The 17,506-nt window shown below is 37.8% G+C and overlaps 1 protein-coding gene across 4 annotated transcripts; it reads right to left on the reverse strand.

The window, feature by feature from the left end:
- Positions 1-325: 325 nt before the first annotated feature.
- Positions 326-17,238, reverse strand: REST (RE1 silencing transcription factor). 4 transcript variants are annotated; one of them, XM_087926286.1, is made up of 5 exons: positions 16,901-17,237; positions 16,385-16,546; positions 12,665-13,566; positions 9,467-9,550; positions 326-6,246 (listed from the first exon to the last, which is right to left on the reverse strand). In XM_087926286.1, the coding sequence occupies exons 3-5, from the start codon at positions 13,554-13,556 to the stop codon at positions 4,568-4,570; spliced, it is 2,655 nt and encodes an 884-aa protein (XP_087782412.1). In that variant the 5' UTR covers positions 13,557-13,566; positions 16,385-16,546; positions 16,901-17,237; the 3' UTR covers positions 326-4,567. The 4 variants fall into 4 exon arrangements, with proteins under 4 accessions (XP_087782412.1, XP_026568423.2, XP_026568421.2 ...); XM_026712638.2 differs by lacking the exon at positions 16,385-16,546 and having other exon boundaries at positions 16,901-17,238; XM_026712636.2 differs by lacking the exon at positions 16,901-17,237 and having other exon boundaries at positions 16,385-16,713.
- Positions 17,239-17,506: the final 268 nt, after the last annotated feature.

Raw genomic sequence — 17,506 nt, forward strand, 5'->3', positions numbered from 1 at the left:
CCTATTTGGATATCAATACTGTACCTCAGCATGTTAGCTACATAGTGAAGATTCAATCAATTTAAATGAACTTCTGTAACCCATCAGCAAAACATATTATATTCTAAAATTATTAATGCTGTGCATAAACTGACCTGTCAGTTTGCATATAAGAATTGAACGTTCTAGGTCACAGGTGGCCCTTCAGCACCCTGAGATTACACCACTGAAATTCAGCTGAGAATGGCTAATTTTCAGTAGTGCAATTTTTAAAATTTGTATTCCTTCCCACGTTAGAATAACAATAGGAACAGGAGGCCTCTGTGAAGCAAACCATTTTTTTTAAAAAAAGTCCAAAACGGCCTCAAATCACACAGCCATAATATGGCAGGAAGTTTTTAAACCATTAGGAGAAATAAGAGTGAAATCCAGAGCACTTTACCACTCTGATGAGTCCTGCTCCTATTCTCTCTTAGATCTCCTCCAAAAGGCTTTAGATGGGGTGAAAAATAATGTTGATTCCAGTGACACCTATGAATCATTGGAAAGCATCCTTCTTCCTCTAGCTGGCTGTGGATATGAATTGCAGTCCTCAGACTAAACAGGGTCATGCTCCAGACAGCGGCAATATTCAGTTGTATTGCAAGTTCCTAATTATCCTTTAATTTACTTGTAGAATTTAGTTCAAGTATTTGTTTCCACAAATACTAACAGTGCTACTAACTATATAGTGCTCAACATGATATATTAATGAAGTATTTGTCAAGCTAAGATGTTACCATAAGCACTGCTGCTAAAAGAAGCCTTCTTTCAGTAAGGAGAAGCTGGAAAAATATCCACATTCTTATAATCTTAATGTTCAATTTAAGAAATAACTACCTTAAGCAAACATAGATTATGTTATGTATACTTTTAACCCTAATTTATTTATCCATTAGCTACATCTAACATGAAGATAGGAGTGCCATTCCATCTTTTACTGGCATACTTTAAAACATGTAATTCGGTCTTTTTCTAAACAGACAACAGGTAATAATATATTGGGATTTATGATAGTTATAAAGCCAATAAATCTCGGGACACATCATAATATCACTGGCATATTTGTTCTTTTAACACTTCATTCCTTTGCATTCTCATGCTCAAGAATACAGGTACTATTTTCTAATCCCTTCTACTGTGAAACCTTTATCTCTAATCATTTTCTAGTACCTATTTCAAGTCATATATCATTTTAATACATCAAGTTATCTGATGTGATTAACACTATTACAACATGTCTGCCTTTTTTTCTCCAACCAACTTGGTTTAAAAAAATTGCGAGAAATGTAGGCCAAGGCCGCAAAGGCTCTTACAAAATGGAAGCATCTCTCTTAAAATAGGAAGACATTTTAAAAAGTTCACAGAGTAATGGGGTTTCCAGTCTCTGTCCAACCCTCATATAAAACAATATTTTACATCCGTCAACAAAACTGTGAATAATGCTACTTTAGCTAACTGGTTAGGAAGACATTTCCGCAATGTTTAATGGATCAACATAAATATAGTTGCAACTTGATTCTCAGTTGACAATGATTGTCACAGCGAAGTAAGTTTTGACATAGTTTGCCACACACAAATAACTAACATTACACAAATTGTTTTTGTCCTAAAGGGTTTTTCTCCCTCAGATCTTTGGCCTCTATTGCAAATCTGCCATCTCACACCTCCACAAAAGTGTTAGGTTTCTCAATTCAGTCTAATTATGTTGAAACAGCTATAAACATTTCTAAGATAAAACAGAAGGGAATTCGGAAAAATTAAATATAATCCAAACTATAATGCAAGATCAGCTTTCAAGGGGAAAAATTAAATATTATAGTTTGTTTCAATATTTCTGAAGCAGCAAATAAAAGTCTCTTGAGAGCCACCAGGAGATATAATCAAGAGATTCTCATGCACACACAATAAGACAGGAGACTACACAATTCAAGAATACAGCAATGGGGCTTCACAGCAGATTGTGGACTTTGACAATATAAGTTTTCATATATGTTAATTTGCTGGATTGGAAAGCACACTTATACCTATAAATTTACAAAAACAAGAATTATTTGAAAATGAACAGGTTGCATGCTCAGTTTTGCTATCTGTAGCTTTTCACTGTGTTTTCAGAAAGTTCAAGCAAATGTTACCTGTTAATAAAGTCTTTAAAATAAAATTGTGCTTCTCTCCCTGTGCCTGAATATTTATTCTTCAGATATCTGATCATTTCAATTTCTCTTTATGTGAATTTTAAAGAGGATCAGGATGCTTAGAACTTGATTTAAAGGAAATTGAAATTTTTACAACTGACATTTTCAAGGTTTGTTGCTTATCAGGATTTTTCTGATTTATGAACTATGAAATGAGCAATTTCGTTCTATCCAGGCAATTTCACGCTCACTGAAATAAATGCACACTGGGAAAAAGCATAAAGTAACATGAGCTATGATCCAAGCCATTCACTTTTATGTAAATTATGCAATACAGTGGATATTTCATTTATAATTAGCAATGTCTTAAACCCAAATAAGTACCTCTATTAATACTTTTAAGTTCACCAAGAAAGATCTCACATAAGTCACTCTAAAAGAAACAGGTGACAGACAAATATATTGTATTTATTTTAATTTTTCCCCAGCAGGGGCATGGCAAAAATATCTATAATGCAAAAAAGAAGTATTATTAAAACAGAATATATACAAATAACAATGGGCTGGATCCATAATTTTTCTAATGAAGAAAGCTCTTCTAAATGGAAACTTATATATTATGGATTTAAGTTTAAATAGCCTTCTTAAAAGGAGGATAAGTTCCGAACTTTCATTAGAGAACATCCCCTATAAAGACATCATGCACAGTTCAATTGAAGCTAATACGGTAGGAACTCGTGACTTATTTGTGCAACTCTTTAACAGTTAAATCAGAAACGTACAGAAATATTTGTCCAAAATGATATAATTAAAAGTAGTAGAAATTTTATAGATTATCAACCAACATAGAATCAGAAAGTTATAGTCAAAAGAAGCAGACAATACTGGCCATGATAAGCAACAAATCTGAAAGTGTCAACATTAAGGGAAGAAACTGATTTAACAAAACTAAACATGCATATATAAAATGTACATATACAACAAAAATACTAAACTCCTAAAGACTTAAACTGCATAGGTAAAAATAAAACAATTATGTGCAACATTTTTCTCATCTTAAAGCACAAAAAGAAATGACCTTGTTTTAAAGAAGTATTTACCAAATTATGGATTCACCAATCAATAGATGGAAAGAACTTCAAGATTTTGGCTTGCTGATCATGATTGGGGGACCTGAAATGTATATGCAAATTAAAAATACGTTCATGAATTTTTTTTTACCGCTAGTGAACCTCATTTTTCCCCAAAAGTGCTCTTTTTACAAAATAAGCTATTGTGTTTCTTGTACAGCTGTGTTTTTTAAGCCTTACCAACACATTAAGATAAACAAGAATCAAAAGATTCTACTAGAAGTATCAAAGTTATGTATTTTTTTTTATTTCTAAGATTCCATTTATATAACAACTTTGTTAGCAAAGATGGCCTGTGTACTGGGCAAATTTTCAAGGAGTTTAACCATGGATAAACAGCGTCAGGATTTTGTATCCAAAATTCATGCTCACCTTTTCAATGAAGAGGTTCTGCATGGAATAAGCTGTTAATGTATTAAAATTGGTGCTTCCCTGACCACACAATCTATATCTAGATCATCCCCATTTAGGAACTGGCAAGTATTCTGATAATCAGAAACGTATGGACACATGTGACATATCAGATGTACACAATTGTTCTTATCCACGTAGTTCTTGTGCTCACCTATTGCAATGGCACAGAACTGCATGACAGTGAAATAATTCCATACTGTAGCAAGTGTGCATAAATGGGACTCAAGGAGTTCTAGACCAAATGATCAGAAATATAGCACATTGAAGTAAATAAATTCTGAGTGATATTTTACTTTCTCCAATTATTAAGGGAGAGAGATTGATAGAATATGCCGGAGACTTTTTCAGATTAAACTTTCTCCTTGCGATTTTTTAAATGTACAGGCACAGACCTGGGACTTAATCAACTGGTACCATCTACAGTTCAAGCTCTATGAAAATAAACAGACCTCTGCAAGAACATGACATTGGTTTTGCAAACTTCTAAGCATTTTCAGCTCATTCCTAAAGAGCTTGTACAGGAGCAACTCCCATGAATGTTTCCCTGGGCTGTCCATTCCTAAACCTATGAAGTTGTACATATATATCTACTGCAAGTCAACAGTAACATGCAAGTGATTCAAGGGATCTACCTCAAGGACTTTTGTCAGCTTTGCAAGCCACAACTTTTCATATCCCATTTGCCTTCTCTAATGAAAGAGAAACAAATAGTTAATTAGTTCAACTTTTGTTCAAAGGTCGGGGGAAATAACCAACCAACAACTTAATAGTAAAAGCAAACTGAGCTTAAGCAAAGATTCTACAAGAACTGTACCTAAGCTCTAGAAGATTTTACAAAAAAGGAATAAATTGTCATTAAACTGTGTTTGGTTAATCTTGCTCTTTTGTTGCTTTCTCAAGATAGTATACATTTACCAAATGTCGATTCAGATGCTTACTGTATTCACCCTTTTTTTTAAATGACCGGTCACAAAATATACACACATAGTTCTCCTTTGTAGGCTTAGCCTCTGTTACTTCTTGGGATGATTTCTGACCTGTTTTTTCTTGGGCCGTCCGAGCACCATTTAATCCAGAATCATCACTGCCTTCTGATATGTTGTCACTTATATCGCTGCCATCATGACTATGGATACCTTCATCCTCTTCCACATCCTGATTTTCATTCACTATTGTGCTACTTGGTGATGATGAAGCCAAATCTGCTCCAGTATTGTGTTCAAGTTTTTCTGGATTTTGGCGAGGTTGAGCTCCTGCTGGGTCTTCATCCTGTAATTGTTTTGTAGAACAAACATCTTCTTGATGTGCTTTACTCATTATCTCTTTGTCACCTGTTTGCACTGACCGTATTTCTTGTACTAAATCTGGATCAGTCACACTTTCCATCTCACAGGTTTGTGCCATTGGAATATCTTGGCATAAATCTGGTAAAATGTCCGTTGCTTCTTTTTCCATGGTGGTATTTGAATCCACAGAGCTGGTCCCAGGCATAACTGCCAGTACTGTTTCAGTGTTATTCTCTGAAACATCTTTTGCAATCTCCTCTTGTCCTATACATATTTCTTGGTTTTTCATCTCTGCTGGGATATTTGTGTTTACCTGCTGTTCATGTAGCTCTTGATGTATGTCATTTTCAGGTGCAAATTGATTTTCTCCATCAATGAGAAGCACAGGTTCCTGCTCACTAGCAGTATCAGATGTCTTCCTTTGTCTTTCATGGATAAGAAAACATTCTTTATGAACAGAAGCTTCATCTGAGCTCTTTTTGTTATGGGAACTGTTATTGTTCTTAGCAGTTTTATTCTTCAAATATTTCTTTTTTTTGTTTTTCTTAAGGCAAGAATTTGACTTTTTGGTCACCTCCAATTTGCTTTCACCCTGACTCTTGGGTGATAGTTTTTCAGTTTTCTTTTTCTTTTTCACTATTACATCAATATCTGTTGATAAATCTTTTGTCAATGAAATAGAGCTATTCTCTGCTTTTCTTTTTGCCTTCTTAGTTTTATTAGTTTTTTCAATTTTCACATTTTCTTCCTTTCTTTCACCAACTATTTTGCGGCTTCTTGTTGTGATCTGGCCTACACTCGCACTACTAGTTGGTTTCTTGTCTTTTGACAAACTCTCTTTCTTCTCTTCCTTTACAACTCTCTCATTTTTCTTTTCAATCAACTCTTTCTTTGTTTGTTCTTGTTCTAGTTTACTCTCAGTGTTAATGTTCTCAGAAGTGTTAACTTCGTTCTTTTTAGTTCTTAATCTTACTTTTGAGACATCCATTGTGATATCACAGCAGTCTGGGTGCCTGGATTTGATGTGATATTGCAAATTACATTTCTTAGATGCAGCATATTCACAAACTGGGCAGAGGAACTGACGAGGACTGACATGGAGTTCCACATGCTTCTTGAAATTGCTTCTGTCAGCTGTTTTGTAATCACAGTGGGGACAAGCCAATGGTTTGGGCCCATCATGAACCTGCCTTGCGTGTCGAGTCACTTCATGCTGGTTTGATGCCACATAGCAGCACTGTTCACATTTGAATGGCTTCTCACCTAAAGCAAGGAAGAAGCAATTACTAACCATTATATTAAAAATCACAAATTATTTACAACTATAGATTTATACAGTTCATCATGCTACTGAACTTCTTGCATTTAAGAATAATTTGATTTTCCACTTAACATGTTCACAAAAAGCAACAAAATACAAGAAAGAAAACAACCATGCAAGAAATCATTAGACATTCCATCTATGTTATATACATACCAGAAGATCACTCTACAGTATTATTAGCATTTGGAATCCAAACCAAACTGGTCCATTGAAAGCAATGTAGAAAAATGGAAATTATAGATGAATAATCATACACAATTATTATACATACCCCAAAAGAAAATATATTCTCATGAAGAAATAACAATTTCCCCATCCCACCCCCTGGCAACATAATATAATATTTAGAATGTAAATCCAACAGTTTGGAAATCAGTGTATCTTACTTTAATATTCTGAGCAAAGATGATGAATAGCTGCTGCAATTTAACTTTCATATAGTTTCAAAATGTTTCCAAAATTATGTAGCTGAGCAAACTGAATAGGGTTTATGGGTTTGTGTTTTGCATTTATGCAAATTCAGTTTCCTTCAAGCGTGCTTATATCACTCTTCTAGTGCTATTGTCCCAATTAGACAATAACACCCACATTTGAACAAAGCAAATTGAAGGAACAATAAGGAATGTTTACAATAAATTGCTACAAGTAAAAGTCCATACAAATAGTCTTCAACCTACACCACAACTGAACTGGAAGTGAAGTAGTCATAAAATGAGATGTCACATGCCATCATTAAACGAGAACCACCGGTTATTAAGTAGAGGGTGCTTCAGGTAGATGCGGGGGGGGGGCGGCCCTCCGGGGATTGGGAGAGGCCCTAAGAGGCCCAAGACAGGCCGTATGCAATTTTGGGAGGGTGTTTAGTGTAGTGCGATTACAGGGAGGCCAGGGAAAGAAGCCACAGCCACCCCTGGAACCCTCAGTCACACAGCCTGGCCCAGCAGTGTGGTGTAAAGGCAATACATCTTGGGAAGTGCTAAATGCCCAGGAAGTGTCCACAGTGGACTGCCAGTATTTAGGATGCACTAAACATCCAGGGAAACATCCAATGCCCAGGAAACTCCAACAGGGTAGAGAAAAGCAGCTGTCGTCGTTCCTTCCCCCGCCCCTAAGAAGACCTTTGTTGCCCTATATTTCACTATGCCAACTGATCTTCACTGTCTTCTTTGTCCTGTTGCTGACAAGGCATGTCCAGTCTGGCCATTTGCTGTTGGCCACAGTACGCCTTCTTCCAAAGGCCACTTGCACTATTCTCCAAACAGCATGCAGCCTTGCCAGCTCACCTATGGCCTTCTCGCAAGGCTTTGGAAGGGTTCAAAACCTCACAAGGCTACAGATGATTTGGAGAAGGCCACACATGGCCTCTAGAAGATACAGTGCAGTCAGCAGCTTCCTCACAAAGGCCAGCCTGAGTGTGCTTGGTCAGTAGCAGAAGGAAGAAAATGGCAAAGCTTAGCTGGGCAGCAGGAGCCACAGAATGTAGGGAGCTAAAAGAGCATAGGGGGAAGTTGAAGCACTTCTGCAGTCATAAGTATGGGCAGGCTGCCAAGTGCCTGAATTTTCATCACATGGCTGTAGAAGTACTACAATGGCCCTAATTTTGGGCATAGATTTCAGCTATCAATACTGTTGTATATTTAGCTGAGTGACAGACAACCCAAAAGAAAACACATATAAGTACAAACACAACATCAACGTTCAAAAAACATCCTTTAAATGAGGCAATAAGAGTTTTCAAATATTGCTCACAGGCTTCAAATTGGCTTCCTTCCTGGTCCCCAAAACTAGTATTCCACTAAGCAAGCTCTACACTCAGGGCTTCACTGATCCAGACTCAGGAGCATTCTTTGCAGTTAACCCTGAGCTTCAGAAGATATGCACAAAGGCTCTGGTGAAGCAGGGTTGCAATATTACCTAATGAATTGTGGATTACACTGAGCTTAGGGAACTTGATAGTGAGAGGTAGCAGAGATCACCAACTCTCTTCTATGTGCCAAAATGGAAAAAAGGGGCTTAAGCCTTTTTGCGCTGCTACTACACATATCACAGATAGCATGCTACACACAAATACACACACTTATATACACACACACACACATACACCATTCACTCAATGCTATAACAGCACAGCTAAGAGATGATGATTACAGCATCTCTATATAATGGATTGCCTTCCTACTCTAAAAAGCAAACTGCAGGTTCCAAAGAGTCAATAAGACCAAAAACAAAGGATGTGTGGTCAGCAAAAAATCTAAGGGCCAGGCTACAGAAGCTGTTGCTGCTGCATCAGCAACTGTTACTTTTATACTGTGTCTATAATAGCTTTTTTTTCTTCAGAAGACCTTTTCAATAAGGCATTATTTTACAGTGTAATCAATTCATATACATAATACTACAATATGTAATTTTAGATAAGGTCAACAACATGGTATACCCTCAAATATCAGATCTTCCAACAATCTACATGATAACCACGGCTTCCCAAAACCTGAACTGAATTAAAATAGAATTATTTTCAGAAATCACTAAAAATTTACAAGCTTTGGCAAGCCTTTAAGACTTTAAGTGAGTTTTGGAAGGACCAGAGATCTGATAAGTTGCTAGCCCTTACTTTAATCAAAGTAATCCAAGATTTAGAATTTTGAACAAACACATTTTTAAAAATATAAACAGCATAAAAATTCCTTTAAAAAGTCTTTGTAAATATAGGAAAGCATCTTAAAGAACTCAGAAACAGATGCAGGCACAAAATATGTCTATCACCTTCCCACTTTAGAAAGCACTTTATGTATTCTGATGCATAAAATATATAAAACTGAATAGATCCCAAAATAGTGAATATAATTTCCTGTAGGATTTGAGAAAATAAGAATAATGTAAACTGAATTTTACATCTAACCAAGAATTAACATTTATCTTCCTAAGTAGAAAGATGTCTGATTGTTGATATCTGAACATCAACAAACATATGTAACACTTAACAAAAATTAGCACCACAAAATAACAGCCTGCTTTTTTTTTTTTTCTTGGCTCATAAAGCTCTGCATTGCTAGTTTTCAGCACTTAACAGTTTAATATCGAAAACTCTGTGAAATGCTGCCTGCAACCTGCATGTAACTGAAATACCATCTTAACTCTTTTGAACTGTTTTTTACCAACCTGAATGAGTACGCATATGTCTCGTTAAATGAGTCTTCTGAGAACTCGAATAAGGACACATAGAACATCGATAGGGACGCTCGCCTGTGAAAACAGAGCATTACATCAAATATAAAATCTGTTGTCATCGAAAATTAAACCACTGTACTGGGTCATAATTATTTTGCCAGTGTCCAGCATAGCTGGCGAATACAGCAAACATAAATGATCCTATCATAAGCTGCCATATTTCACCTAAAAAGTCATTCTCTTGCTTGAGCAAGAGCTGTTAGAAAATACTCTCCCCCAGAAGCTTCCAACTGCCCTTCCTCCCACCTACACATTATAGTTTTCACAGCCATAACATGACTAACCAGCAATCATCACCCTTCCTTTCCTAACTTTAGAATGACGGAGACTGTGAAAATCACTGCACAATTGCCCTAGCCTGCTGCTTTAAAACTGGGGAAAACAGGGATTGTTCTAGGATCATAAGTTCCTATATCAAACAAAACTCTTACTTCCCAGTACAAAAAGACTTTCCCTTTGTTATCTTAATTCTTCTAAACTACTGCAAGTGAGATGAATACCAGAGAACTTGATAGAAACTGAGAATGGATTTGAGTTATAGAGTGACTCATAAGAAACAATATTTTCATGACTCTGAATACTGAATATATCCTATTTATTTCAAATTATAAAGCAATCATATTTTCTTCAATGAACAAATACAATAATAAAACCAATGAACAGTGGAAAGTAAAGCTTTGTATCAATTGAGTTAAAGATGATAGGTTATATCTCAGTTACAACTAAAGGTAACGTCAGATAAATGTATAAATCTAATTTATATCATTATGTACATATGTTTGTGTACACACACACAGAGAGGGGGGGGGACAAAGAGTTTATATCAAAGGTAGGAGGTGAAGAATATGCGTGGGACTAAATGTGATTAGTTTTGATATGAAATACAAGAATAAGCAAATTGAGATAAAATATCTAGAAAACATTTTAAACTTGCATTTTTATTTAAAATGTTTAAATAATTTAAGTTTCTTCAAAGCTCATTTATAAAGAACACTGCAATTTCATTCTTTCCCCTTATTTCTTCTAATATACTTCCGATGTACTTTACCTACTGGCTTACTCTGTAGCATTAAATAAAATACACCTACAAAATGCCCAACTGGTACAGGTAGTCCTTGATTTATGACCGCAAGTTATCCAAGGTAAGCTCTGTTGCAAAGTGAGAAATTGGTTAAGTGAGATTTGCTCCATTTTACGACTTTCTGGTTGTTAAGGAAATCCAGCTTTCCCTTTGCTTGTTAAGTGGCTGGGTAACAATTATAGATAGTCCTTGACTTATATCATGAGCCCAAAATTTCTGTTGCTAAGTGAGACAATTAAGTGAATTTTGCCTCATTTTATGAATTTTCTTGCCACAGTTGTTAAGTGAATTGCTGCAGTTGTTAAGTTAGTAACACAGCTGTTAAGTGAATCTGGCTTCTCCATTGACTTTGCTTGTCAGAAGGTCGCAAAAGGTTACTACATGACCCTAGAACACTGTAATCGTCATAAATGAATCAGTTACCACGTGTCTGAATTTTGATCACATGACCCTGGGGATGCTGCAATGGTCATAAATGTGAAAAATTGTCATAAGTCACTTTTCTAGGGCTGTTGTAACTTCAAACAGTCACTAAATGAACTGTTGTAAGTCGAGGACTACTTGTATTGTATAACAGTTGTAAAATCACAATGATCTATTTATTTGTTGCAATAGGAAAAAAGAGCCAGAACGAAAAAAGATAATGAGGTATCTAGACAGTCTCAACAGCTCTTTGAATGTTGTCTATTATGTAATGTTGGGCTCTTCACTTTATATTATCCTCATAAGGCTTCCATATCTTGGCATAGGGTTATTAGCACATCTACATGGATGAATTAGGAGTATGAAAACTGCCCAAAGTAATATTATCACCTTATCTTGTGGCAGCAAATTACTATGTGCCATGTAGAAATATTTCCTTTCATGTGTTCTGAATTCTCCATTACTCAAATTCATTGGTGATCTTGAATTCCCAATTGAAACTAAGGAAACTGACTTAAGTTTTTTAAAAATTGTAAAGTTAAAGTTTAATTTTTTTTAAATCATCTTAATATGTATTAAAAGTCCCTCAAAATATGCAAGGTCAATAAATGCTGATTTTTACCTAACCACCAAACATTTTCCCTTTTAAAATATTTTAAATCTTAGTTATTAGTATTAGTGGAATAAAGAATGATCTATTTCAAAGCAATTGACCTTAACAAACCTAAACCTAAACCAATTACAATTTGCTGGATCAACTTAAAGCTTAATTCAATATGTCCATCATTCTTTTTCCATCTTAATACTTCTGGAAGTTTACAATATTGGCGTCCATGGGGGTAGTCCAAAACGTCAAGTTTTGGTTGCATTGCTGACAGTAGTAGCAATGCAACCAAAGCTCTACCTATTTGTACAAGGATGTGAAAACATATATACAAAAGGGAGCAAGGTTTCAATCATACTGCCATGACTACCACTTTGATTTTTCAGAACATCCCATTTAGTTAACAGCTGTTGCAATTGTTTTTCTAAAGTTGGTCCAATCCTAAATATCCTCTAATTTAGAAACCATAACATTTTACATTAAGGATGTACTGCAAACTATAGTATGTACAATAAATATTATATAAACTGACTGCTCTGGAATAAGTTATGCTGCATTAAATTGAAAGGCTGTTCCAGAACAAAGTGGTCCTGAAATGTACTATATAGCTTTCAGTAGGAACGCAGTATGCCTGGTAGGTGCCCAATTTTATTTTCCCTACATTAAGTATTGGAATCGCTTCCATTCACAATGAGAGATATCCCTTTTTCCATCGGTCACCGTCAAATCTACTCCAGAGGATTCTATCTATAAAGCACATCTGGAGTGCTGTTAGTCTGATGGGGTGAATATTGCAAATATAATCTATTAAATTGCTTTATTTTTTTGTTCATTAATCACAGCATATCAGCAAGAATCAGCATATGATGTTCATAACTGACCACATATTTCAAAAAAATGAAATGTTAAACCTTTCCATTACAATTTATCTTACGATAAACAAGCACAAATATAAGCAAGTTTGGCACAAGCTCATTACAATTCATTAACAGACTTCAAAATGTAAGGTACAATACAATACCTGTATGAGTTCGAATATGCTGCACGTAGTTATTCTTCCGATCTGAAAAGTAGGAGCACTGTGAGCATGTATATACTTTTCGTGGAAAATGGTTTCTTAGGTGCTTTTTCCAATGATATTCACTGACTGTTGTATATGTACAGATAGTGCATTTGTAGACTCTTTCATTTTCTCCTGCTTTGTTGTGGTGCTTCAAGTGAGCCACATAATGATCATATCTGTTAGTGTTATAGCCACAGCGATCACATCTTATAGGCCCCTTAGAAAAGTCAACCTCCTCTGTAATGCTAGAGTCAGTTTCTTTAACCTGGCCATGTTTCTCAGCTTTTTCTTCTACAATGAATCTCTTGGCACTGTGTACCCGAATATGATGGACAAACTCTTTCTCAGACTCTGCCTCATACTGGCATGGCTTGCAACGAAATGGTTTGTTCTTCAAACCCTTACATTTGTCATCTACGCTCTCCTGAGCATCTGGTGCTTCCAATGAAAAGACTTTTTCTTGATTACAAGAGTGAGGAATTGTAGACTCTGATAGTCCAGTTGTTTCCGCATTGTGATCCTCTATATCCATATCTTCTATTCCTTCAGAATCATTCTCTGTTTCTTGTGAATCATCTATTCCTTCTCCATCACTGTCTGAAAAATTGGTGTTACCCACCGTTGTCAGTTCAGCCATTTGCCTCTCTTCACCAACCATATAATCACAACAGTTGCCATTAACTTCTCCTGTCAGAGCCACATTCGCCAGCATAATAAGTTGAGGTGCTGCCAATTCAGCTTTGGAAAGTTCAGAAAAGTCATACATGTCATTTGACAGTGCCATGTTAAGGTTAGTATTGCTAGAAAATAGGCTGCTGCCACCAGATTGCCCCAAAACTTGCATTGCCATAACAACAATTCTGTTAAAAAAAAAAAAGAAATCTGAGTAAATTTCATTTTTATAGAGAAGTTATATTCTACAAAGCAAAAAAATATTTCAGGCAATATACTATAGTAAGGACAATTTGATTAAGATTGCAGTGTTACTGACAACATATCTAACTAAATTTATCTTAAAATCAAGCTGATTAATCCATACAGTATTGAAATCATCTTTTTCAGTAAATTAATTATATAGGATCACACAAAATTGGTCACTCCTTTTATTTCGTAAGATACAGAGTAATTTGTGAACACCTTAAAACAGACTTAATTTGCAGCACCAAATAAATTGATGTAATCACAATTGGTTGAACAAGCCAGAAGCAAGACCCATTTAAACTAGTAAAGTAAACATATTGTTTGACTAACCTTGTGTCAAGTTTTCAGTTACTATTTCCTTACACCTTGCAATTTGGCTAGAACCTATTACAAAACAATCCATAAAAGACTCAGAAACTAAAAACATGTGTGCCTCTTCAAATATTCAAATTCTTCAAATAAACCAAGACACAATCGATAAATTAACAAACCACATTTTTGAGATATAATTTGGAAACAAACCATAGTATACCTCTTTTGCACATAACAGAAAGACACACTATGACTATCAATGACATCTATACCAAATTAAGGCTATTTCCATTAAATATAGTAGAAACCTAGGACACTTGAATTAAACGCATATATGTTCCTGCACAGATGTATGTATATTTCAAACTTATATTAATACCTCAGATTTCAATTGCAAAAAACTTCTACTGGTAGAGAATGGACAAATAATCTAAAAAATGATTAATAAAGGTCATAGAGAAGAGCCAATTAAAAAGAATGTTCCAGAGAATGTCCATTTGTTAACTGTGATTCTTCACTTATCTTGAATCATGCCTGTTTAGAAGTTAACTTTTATCAGGCAAACTTAACTGCTCTGTTAAGTGCTCTGCTCTGTATTTTATTTATTTTATTTAATACAATTATCAGTTCACACGGACAAATTTGATAAAGTCTCTATTAAGGTGTAAAAATGTAATTATGCACTATATATTGTCACTGAAATTAGATTTCAAGCAATATAATTGGAAATAAGGCCCTATGCAACTTTTTAAAACACTGACTGGGTTCACATATGCTAAGCCAGAATTTTTAACTATAGTTGTTACACAAACCATAATGGTCTTATCTGCATATCACGCTAGCCTAAAATAAAATAAAATAAAATAAAAACAAAACCTCATAGCCACTTACTATGTTTGCACAGGATTTTATGGAATTAATCTAATTTTCTGTGGTTGGACAACTCACTGAACCATTAACAAACAACTCAGGCAGAGTTCGCACAAAATACCTGGTTAAAATGTGTCACGTTAGTTTGTTGTTCACTATGTTATAGGAACACAACCATTATTAAATGACTGAAAATTAATGTTCCCTGACTACATTATTATATTCTTACCGGTACTACAGTATGTAGGAATCCACATCAATAAGAATATTTGATAATCATATTTGATCAATTTATTTTCAAAAATTTAAACCAGTAGGTACTTGGTAAGATTCTAATTAAATACATAAACCCTTGTTACTCCACTCCTAATCCTGCTGGGTGGGCTATTCAGTCTTGAAATTAAACTAACAGCATGGGGTGATTTTAATTTACATATGCTTGCTTGCTCTGGTCTAAACATAAAAAGATCAGTAATTCTCAGATCTATATCTGAAATTGCTTCTTAGCAGAGGAAGCAAACCATATTTCAATTTGAAAGCTTTCAAAAGCCAAAAAGCATATTTTAATTAGAGCATCAATCTTTGGGGCCTTCAAGTCAGATTTTACATAAAACTGATTTTGAAGCCCCACCAAGTGTGTTTCCCCCCCTGCAAATATATAAACGAATCGCAAGGTTAGGACCATGGATAAACATCCAAAACTTTGCACTTTAAAAAGCCCCTCACTAAATGAATGTATATTGCCAGCCCAGCCAACCATCAGCAGCGGCGGCTGTTGCATTCCAGAAATAGGCATTCGGCCATTTTCTCAAATACCAAGTAGGAGCACAAAGCACAGTTCTCTTTACAAAACTCTTGCCTGCACCAGAGACTCAAACTCAGCCAACTCAAGGCCTCCAACAGCTCGCGATAGATGCATCATCTACCACTTTTCCTTTCCTCCTTTTTTTTTTTTTTTGCTTTAAACCTTCCTCCCAAAGTTCCAGCTCCTCCACAACTTTCTAGCGGGCTCCCAGAAAAGTCACGGAAGACGAAGAAGATTTGCCCAAGTTTTCTCTCGCCCGCCCGCCCGCCCTCCCCCACCTAAGGCGGCAGCGAAAGCGGGTGGGGACTTTTTTTTTCCCCCTTTTCCTTCCCTCCTTGAAGTAGCTCCCGAACCGAAGAAAATGGGGGAATTGGCTCGTGCCTTGCTGCTTCCCTTGTTCCTTCCCCACCCCGCAAAATCCCCAGAACCACCCCTCTCCACCCCTAACCCTGAACCTAGAATCTTCCTCGACTCTTCGCCCCCGTCCCTCCCCCCCATCACATACGAGGTGGAGGGCGTGGGTCGAGGAGATCAAGGGGGCTCCCCCGCTCCGGAAGGCGAAAAAGAAGCGGACCATGGATCTGCCCTGGTGGGAAAGCGTGGCGGGGCGAAGACGATCGAGGCCCACTCACACCTCCGAGGGGCCGAGGCGGCGGCGGCGACAGTGCCAAAACGCCTCTCGGCTTCTCCATCCGTGCAGGACGCAGAGCCCAAGGTCACACACACACACATACCCCATACATACATAAACACACGCACCCTCGACCTACAGCTCACGGCGAAGGGGCCCGAAAGCGGGGACGGCGAGAAATCGCTGTCCAGCTCTAAGTAGGGCGGCTGCTTCTGTTGCTGCTGCGGCCTCCTCGGCAACTCTCAGCACGGGAGACGACAGCGGAGGCGGCTCCTCCCCGCCAAACTTCCTTCCCTTCTTCCTGCAGCAAGGAAATAACGGCCCGTGGTGAGAGAGGGGGGGAGCCGGGGTGGCAAGCCTCCCCGGCGAGAGGGAGACCTTTCCTCTGGAGCTCCTCCAGGGGCTTCCTTCCTGAGAGGCCCCGTAGCTCGCCAGTCCTCCCCGCCTGCTCGGCTCGGCTTTCCCCACCCGCTCACTCCACCCCCTCCGCCGCCGTCCCATGCGCAGCAGCGGCAGCAGCACTAACAACCTCCTCCAGATCAGCCCTGGACAGCGCCACAAGCTCGCTCCCGCGTTCCTCTACCGCCAGCGCAACGGACCCCCACCACCACCACCCGCCTTCCCGCCTTCCTAGCCCCGGCCGGGGGTTCCTCACCTCCCTCTTCTTCGCGCTCGCCTGGGAAGCCCCTCGGGCGGGCCAAGAGGGAGTCAAGGGCCTGCGGGGAGACTCGTCTGCTGGGCGGTGGGGGAGGGGGAGGGCGACGGCGAAGGCAGGCGAAACGGCGCCGCGCATTCCAGCGCTCACCACGCGCATGCAACGGCAGCCGCCGCGAGGAGAGCGGGCCCCGCCCATCCTAACCCGATCCAATTACTGCCCTGCCCTGACCCGCCCCTCCCCCTCACGCCAGGTCAGAGTTTTGGCCTGCGCGGTTCGTGATCCTGGAAACCTGTTTTTGGCCGCATGCAGCCATGTTTAGTGGTCCTTTGCTTTCTGTTGGTTTTCCTCTCCCCTGTCCTGGTGGCAGCAGAGGAGCAATATCCTAAAGGCAGGGGGGAGGATTGAAGTAGCTTAATAAAAAGCAAAGATAAACTTGCTATTGCCTCACTCCTGTAGACTCTTCTATGAATTATTCCCTTTAAAAAGATGGTGCATAGCACAGGTTGCGGGACTACGCAGTTGCTGAATTTCAACATCTCAGGAATTTAAGTTAAGAACCTCAGTTTATGTGTGTTTACTTCGGGATAAAAATCTGATGTTTGG

This window comes from Pseudonaja textilis, chromosome 2 (genome assembly GCF_049901715.1).
Source record: "Pseudonaja textilis isolate UNSWEBS1 chromosome 2, rPseTex1.2, whole genome shotgun sequence".
NCBI classification, from domain to species: Eukaryota; Metazoa; Chordata; class Lepidosauria; order Squamata; family Elapidae; genus Pseudonaja; species Pseudonaja textilis.

Excerpts from the sequence above, each read along its gene's own strand:
- REST (XM_026712638.2), bottom strand. The coding sequence starts at position 13,556 with ATGGCAATGCAAGTTTTGGGGCAATCTGGTGGCAGCAGCCTATTTTCT. Across the intron at positions 9,551-12,664 it reads GCATATTCGAACTCATACAG|GCGAGCGTCCCTATCGATGT; the intron begins GTATTGTATTGT and ends CTGTTTTCACAG. Across the intron at positions 6,247-9,466 it reads ACATATGCGTACTCATTCAG|GTGAGAAGCCATTCAAATGT; the intron begins GTTGGTAAAAAA and ends TCCTTGCTTTAG.